The sequence below is a fragment of the Cebus imitator genome, unplaced genomic scaffold (assembly GCF_001604975.1).
Source record: "Cebus imitator isolate Cc_AM_T3 unplaced genomic scaffold, Cebus_imitator-1.0 Scaffold143, whole genome shotgun sequence".
NCBI lineage: Eukaryota > Metazoa > Chordata > Mammalia > Primates > Cebidae > Cebus > Cebus imitator.
The window spans coordinates 3,984,913-3,992,630 of record NW_016107458.1 but is presented as its reverse complement, the minus strand read 5'-3'; the positions used below and the strand labels follow the sequence as shown (position 1 = coordinate 3,992,630).

The following is a 7,718-nucleotide window of genomic DNA, read 5'->3' as shown; positions in this document are numbered from 1 at the left end:
TAAATAGAAAGGTCGAATGTCATTCAGTGGTGCTCCTGAACACAGGCAAGTAATTTTCAGAAGTGAAAAACCTGTGGTTGACTGCTATTGAAACAGGTTTGTCTATAATCCACCTCTCATTTTTCTTCTCTTACTGAACCCAGTCTGGAGTTCACATCCTGCTATATGTAGACAAGAATATACCCATGCTATGCCTTTTAACTCTTTTGAGGGGCATACCTAATGCAAGTATAATTAACTTATTTTACAAATACCAACTTAGGTGTCAATTTAGCATTCTATAAATAAGGCATAATACTATAGAAATGGAATGGGTGATTTCTGAGTAATAGGTGTCTTACTGAAAACATGCAAGCACATTTGTGTCTGTTTGGCTTAGTGCTATATTCTTCAAAGTCTTGAGCAGGGCCTGGTGCAGAATGTATACCCAACAAATATTTCTCTTATGAATCAATAAAGTATAAAGGAAAAGGACAAAAGGGATGGTTCAGCAAGAGAATAAAGACGAGAGGTGGGTTACAGACACACCTGTTTCAAGAGCAGTCAACCACAGCTTTTTCACCTATGGAAAATGACTTGCCTGTGTTCAAGAGCACCACTTCTATTTAAAAAAGACTGAACGTCATTTTGGCACTCTTAAGAATTTCTTTTTTTTTTTTTAACTATTAAAATTTTTTATTTATATAAATTTACGGGGTTTGACAGTGTAATTTTGTTGTATGTATGTATTGTATTGTAGTGAAGTCACCCTTTTAGTGTATCCTTCATCCTACTAATGTACATTGTACCCATAAGGAATTTCTTAACACCCCACTCCTGCCCCTCACTCTTCTGAGTCTCCATTGTCTATCATTCCAAACTCTATGTCCATGTGTACACATTATTTAGCTTTTGCTTGTAAGTGAGACCATGATCATGGAAGGGAGATTGGTCCAGCTGACCTCCCAAAGTTCTCCCAACCCTAAGATTCTATGATTCTACCAGCCTGGATCTCTTATAATGTTCTCAGAGAGAACAGCTACTAACCAGTGGTATCTGAAAACTTTAATCTTCTACTTCTGATAAGGTATTTTCTTTTCTTTTCTTTTTTTTTTTTTTTGAGATGGAGTTTGGCTCTTGTCACCCAGGCTGGAGTAAAATGGTGCGATCTCAGCTCACTGCAATCTCCGCCTCCCAGGTTCAAGCAATTCTCCTGCCTCAGCCTCCTGAGTAGCTGGGGTTACATGCATGCACCACAATGCCCAGCTAGTTTTGGTATTTTCAGTAGGATGGGGTTTCACCATGTTGGCTAGACTGGTCTCAAACTCCAACCTCAAGTGATCCACCCGCCTCAGCTGCACAAAGTGCTGGGATTACAGGTGTGAGCCATCATGCCCAGCCGATAAGCTATTTTCAAATATAAATCATTGAATAATTATTTTAAAACTATTATTAAGATCTGTAATGTGCATTTTTCCTTTAACTGGTTCATATGTCCACCAGAATTTTGTTAGTGACAGTGATATTTATATCTATACATATCAGTTACAATAATGTATAAGTAGCTTTACTTTTAATTGTGGTAGAGCAGCAGCATTCTTTTTGCTTTGTTAATCATCCTATGAACGCTGGGCAAACTCTTTACTCATCTATCTATCAAACACTTATTTTTTTAGAAGTCACTGAGATTAATAAATTTTTATTCTGCACCAGAGGATAGTGCTTATATTATTGCATCAATATTAACTGCTATTTACTATTAAAATTGTAAATCTACTAATTTTTATAATTATTCTTTTGTGAAACTTTGATTAAAGATACTCTCCTGAGACAATTTTAGGTATAGGGATATATGAATGCAGAAATATCATATAAGCAACTTACAAATAACATAAGCCCTGTTTATATTAGACTTATATGAAAGCCCTGTGACACTTATCATTAAGGAATTTCAGATCAGTCACAGCGGGAAATGCATACAGGGAAGACTGAACTGCTGATAGCTAAACTGGGACAACAAAAAAGGCTGAAACATAAAATATGGTTAGTGTATTTTTGTATGTGTATGAAGTTGGATGAAAATCATGCATTTTTGATAATTTTTGATAAATATTTGACAAACACTTCAAATATGTCTCTTGTAGTCATCATTGTAGAAAATTGTTTTGTTTAAATTCATTTGGTATTAACCTCCCACCCCAAAATTCTACATCGATATGTCTCTCTTCCTGCTCTTCCCAACCCCTCCAAAAAATAAAACCAAACTTAAAGCAAGTCACAAACATTTTGTACACATAAAGTCAGTTATCTGTGGAATTGATGTGATAGGTCTTGAACCTATTGTTGATAATTAATCAAGTAACATTATCAGGAAATCTTTATTATTCTTTGCCTTTTTTTAAGGTTCATAAACTTTATTTCTTAGAGCAGTTTTAGGTTTACAGAAAAAATGAACAGGAAGTACAGAGTTCCCATACACTCCCACTCCTGCCCCCTAACCACAGTTTCTTCTATTCTTAATATATTGCACTGAGGTGGTACATTTGTTACAACTGATGAATTGATACTGATATATAATTAACTAAAGTCAATAGCCTACATTAGGGTTTACTCTTTCTGTTGTATAGCCCTATGGGTTTTGTCAAATGCGTAATGTTTCCACCATTAAAGGATAATATAGAACAGTTTCACTGTCCCCAAAATCTTCTGTGTTCCACCTATTTATCCCTCCTTCCAACTCCTACTTTTCCGATACCCAAATTAGCTTATAGTAATGTAAATTAGTTGGAGCTAAGAATTTGCTGAAATAACCAGTGATTCCCCATGGCAATCAACATTTTTTAATTATTAATAATTATTAATTATTAACATTATGTATTTAAAATACTCCAGAAGCTGCTGTAGAAAGAACAAGTGAAATTAATTTAGTAATATTATACTTATCCCAATGTATTCAAAATATCAATTTCAACATTAATATAAAAGGTGAGATATTTTACATTTTGGGGGTACTAATTCTTGAAATCCAGTGCTCATTTTACACTTACAGCACATCTAATTTCAGTCTAACTACATACATTCTGAGTGTTCAATCAGTAGATTAAGGCAGATACCTTAGTCACTGGCTACCTGTGGCTACGGACTGATTCAGACTTTCAGCAACTTGAAAGCAAGGTATCCTCTTCTCTCCAGGACTTCCAGAGTAGGCATGCAGAGAATATTTTTGAAACGTAAATCAGAAAGACAAAAGGATCCTGATTTTTTTTTTTTTTTTGAGACGGAGTCTTGCTCTGTCGCCCAGGCTGGAGCGCTGGAATGCAATGGTATGATCTCAGTCACTACAACCTTCGCTTCCCGGGTTCAAGCGATTCTTCTGCCCCATCCTCCTAAGTAACTGGGATTACAGGCACGCGCCACCGCACCCAGCTAATTTTTCTATTTTTAGTAGAGACAGGGTTTCACCATGTTGGTCAGGCTGGTCTCGAACTCCTGACCTCGTGATCCGCCCCTACCTCGGCCTCCCAAAGTGCTGGATTACAGGCGGGAGCCACCGCGCCCGGCCCAGGATCCTGATTCTTACATGTTCTGCAACTACTTTCTTTAAACTCTCCTGTCTCAGAAAAAGTGGAATGGTGGTCATGCGTATTCCTGCATATCAAACCAATGAGTACTGGGCTTCCTGACTCCCAGAAAGCCTGAATCATCTGAAATGTTGACTCATGAACCTCAGGTGACTGAAATGTAATGTGAACCAAATTAGCTTTTCAAGGCATCTTTGTATTTCCACTTTCCTTTCTCCCCCGCCCCCCTCTTTGGGTGACTCACTCTCCTACCATCTAAGAGTCCGCAGCAGGCAGGGAGGGTCCCAAACCCTCTTTGGAAGAAGAGTAGACTTTCAAATGCTCGGCCCCAGATCCCCAGTTAATTCAGCACAGCTGTTTCGCCTACCAATTCCAGAGCCTGCAGTTTAGACTGAGCCTAACTGTCAAAAAACAATTTTTTTTCTTATTTTAGGATGGCGGTAGTGGTGATGTGGTTTGGAACTTTAAGTGAAAACAGAATCTTGTATAGCAAAAATCTTCAAAAATCCTTAGGGCCCACTTCACAGTCCAGTTAATATCTCTCTCCAGTCGGTTTTTTTCCTTTCCCGGGAGGAAAGTTTCCACCCTCAGTGCCCCAGGATAACGCCCTTCCGGTGGCGGGCCAGGAACCTCGCCGACCCCTCCCAGACAGCAGCCCGCCCTCTGTCCCAGTGCTCCAAAGACAGACGGACCCCCAGCTGCCGGCAAAGCCAACACCCCACCCCAACTCACTGTTAACCAAGGTGGGGGGTGGAGCTCCCAGCTCCCAGCCCCGCCCATCGAACGCAATTCCAGCCGGTAAGAGAGAGGAAGTGCCGTAATCCCCACCCACTTTCATCTCCTTCCCTTTCCGTTGGCCCGGCTGGTCGTCTATCTTCTCTATCCTGTAGCCGATTGGCTTTCTCCCTCCCGCGCCAGTCCCTGCCCTCCCTGCCAGGGAGAGTGAGTCACGCCAAACTGGGCGGAGAGTCCGCTGGCTTCTCTCCCAGCTAGTCTGGGCGGCGGCGGCAACTGGGGACGGGGCGGGTGGCGCATCACCGGAGCGGAGGCTAGAGGAGCAGTCTCATTGTTCCGGGAGCCGTCACCACAGCAGGTCCCTCGGCTCGGTCGGCCCAGCCCTTCTCAGTTCTCCCCAACCCCCACAACCTCCCGCGGCTCTAAGACGCGGCCCCGGCGGCGGCGGCAGCACCTGCAGCATCATCTCCACCCGCCAACCATGGAAGACCTGGACCAGTCGCCTCTGGTCTCGTCCTCGGACAGCCCGCCCCGGCCGCAGCCCGCGTTCAAGTACCAGTTCGTGAGGGAGCCCGAGGAAGAGGAGGAAGAGGAGGAGGAGGAAGAGGAGGACGAGGACGAAGACCTGGAGGAGCTGGAAGTGCTGGAGAGGAAGCCCGCCGCCGGGCTGTCCGCGGCCCCAGTGCCCACAGCCCCTGCCGCCGGCGCGCCCCTGATGGACTTCGGAAATGACTTCTTGCCGCCCGCGCCCCGGGGACCCCTGCCGGCCGCGCCCCCCGCCGCCCCGGAGCGGCAGCAGTCTTGGGACGCGAGCCCGGTGTCGTCGACGGTGCCCGCGCCATCCCCACCGTCTGCTGCCGCAGTCTCGCCCTCCAAGCTCCCTGAGGACGACGAGCCTCCGGCCCGGCCTCCCCCTCCTCCCCCGGCCAGCGTGAGCCCTCAGGCCGAGCCCGTGTGGACTCCGCCCGCCCCGGCCCCCGCCGCGCCCCCCTCCACTCCGGCCGCGCCCAAGCGTAGGGGCTCTTCGGGCTCCGTAGGTGAGTGCCTCGCCCTCCCGTTTCGCGCCGCCCCTCGCGCCCCTCCCTCTTTTGTGTGCAGCCCCAGATGCTTTGGGCTGGGCCCTCCTCTCCGCCCCGAGGGGGCTTTGTCTACCGACTTCGGGGCGATGGCGCCCCGCCTGGTGGGAGGCTCGGGGAGAAGGGTGGGGCTGTCCCGGCAGCCCGGGCTTGTTCTTATTGTCTGTCTTGGTTTCGGGGAGCACGTGCACCGCATCTGGTTCCCACTTCTACCCTCTGGGGTGCCCATTGTGTCGATTCTCGAAGTTAGGCACCCACCCGTAGTAGGAGCCGGTTGTCTACCGGAGAACCAGGGTTGTGGATTTACTGGGTTGGCTGGGCTTCGAGGTGAGGATGGAAAGGCCTTGGCACCCAGATCTTTTTAGGAGGCGCTTTTGTCTACCCGTGTGGGTTCTTCCTTCGGGAAAGGTGCAGTTTCGCTGCGGGTCTGTTGGCCTGCATTCTGCTCCGGGCTCCCTCCTCACCTCCTGCCTGGCGTGGGTGGCCCCTTTGCGCTTCCCCTCCCCCTCCTCTTGTGCTTGTGGGAAGCTGGCCGAGTGAAAAACGTCTACATTGACCCAACCGCAGTGAAGGGAGAGCGCCTCCAGTGGTGTGGTGCGTGGAAAAATGGGAAGAAGAGAGTTCTGGTTAAGTCCTGCCACCGCCCAGCTCTCCGGAGTGTGATGTGGACTGCTCCCCGCCAGCTAAACCGAGCCAAGGAGAGGGGATCTGGGCATTGTGTGCGAGGGGGCGTAGTTCTGCCAGGGTTTCAGCTGCAGGGTCGAAGGAATTGCTGTTAGTGTAGACTTGGCCCAGCCTCTTAGTGCAGCATAACTGAATTTTACGGAAAAATAAAAGGCAAAATGGTTGACATTCCTAAAGAAGAGAAAACCTGTGGATCTTTGCGGGGAATTGGCTAGTTGAACTCGTGGCAGATTTACCATGAGACATAGAGAAGTGTTTTGAGACAGACATTTTCATATATATTGATTAGAAATACTGTTTTTTAGAAGTGATACGTTTTAGGTTACGAACCAAAATACAGTCATGTGCTGCATAACGTTTAGGTCGAGGGCAGACTGCATATACAAGGGTGGTCCTGTTAAGGTTGTAATGGAGCTGAAAAATTCCTGTAGCCTAGCGATGTCTTGATCCTGACCCTGTATAGGCTTAGGCTGTTGTGTTTGTGTCTTAGTTTTTAACAAAAGTTTAAAAAGAGAAAAAGAATAGAAAACTTACAGAATAAGAAGATAAAATTTTTTTCTATAGCTGTAAAATATGTTGTTTTTTAAGTTAAATGTTATTTAAAAAGAGCCAAAAAGTTTATAAAAGAGAAAAGCTACAGTAAGCTAAGATTAATTTATTATTGAAGAAATATAGTTAAAGATACATTTAATGTAGCCAGACTGTACAGTGTAAGTTCTACAGTAGTGTATGATGGTGGCCTAGGCCTTCACATTCACTCATTACTCACACATCCAGAGCAGCTTCCAGGATGGCAAGTTCTATTCATGGTCAGTGCCCTGTACACGTGTGCCATCTTTTAATCCTTTGTACCAGTGTATTTTAGATATGTTTAGATAAACAAATACCGTCGTGTTACAATTGCTTGCAGTAACATCCTGTATAGGTTAGTAGCCTAGGAGCAATTGGTTATACCATATAGCCTAGGTGTGTAGTAGGCTCTACTATCTAGGTTTGTGTAAGCATACCACGATGTTTGCACAGTGACAGAATTGCCTAACGATACGTTTCTCAGATCCTGTCCCCACTGTTCAGTGACGCGTGACTGCATGTATGGTCTGTAAAATAGTTTTCAGTTCTTTCAGTCACGTAAGTCCCTGATTGTATATTATTAATATTAGGCATATTGTTTTATTGCTGTTTTCATCTTGGGAGATTATTTTGGAAGGGAAAAAAAATCACATTTTTTAGAGATTGAGAATGCATATTATTAGATGCATTCATAAGTTTTTGCTACTTCAGGGAAAGAAAGCTTCCCACTAGCAGTAGGACCTTTATGTATACACTACTTGTATAATCAAGTAGTGTAACTGCCTGCTTATAAATCTTCATAGCCTTGTAGGATGTTAGAGGTGGTCCATTTCTTAAAAGAAAATCAGTCTGATTTTTTTTCCCTCAATTCAATTCTCCACAATGGGGAAAATAAGCCAATTGTGATGCTTTTGAGTAATATTTGATATTGACATACTCCCCACCCCCATACTACTCAAAACACTAATTGCCGTATTAAAGGTCTTAGAAGATGAAGATTAACTCAGTCTTTCCAGTTTCTTTGTGAAAAAGACATACTTGATCAAAACTGAGGCAAGAGAGAAAAATACAAAATAAGTTTTTAAACAGTTTT

At 44.7% G+C, this 7,718-nt stretch overlaps 1 protein-coding gene and 1 long non-coding RNA gene across 5 annotated transcripts in view; one reads left to right on the top strand and one right to left on the bottom strand.

The window, feature by feature from the left end:
• Nucleotides 1-7,718, bottom strand: part of LOC108313821 — a 188,167-nt gene that overhangs the window by 156,362 nt on the left and 24,087 nt on the right. The gene's annotated exons all lie outside the window — the stretch shown is intronic.
• Nucleotides 4,029-7,718, top strand: part of RTN4 (reticulon 4) — an 81,018-nt gene continuing 77,328 nt past the window's right edge. For 3 of the 4 annotated variants that reach the window (XM_017542372.2, XM_017542370.2, XM_017542369.2), the window contains exon 1: nt 4,029-5,332. In XM_017542372.2, the coding sequence (XP_017397861.1) occupies nt 4,777-5,332 (556 nt within the window). In that variant the 5' untranslated portion in view covers nt 4,029-4,776. Of the gene's footprint in view, nt 5,333-5,882; nt 5,998-7,718 lie in introns of those variants that run through there. The other variant, XM_037743400.1, reaches the window with a different exon arrangement.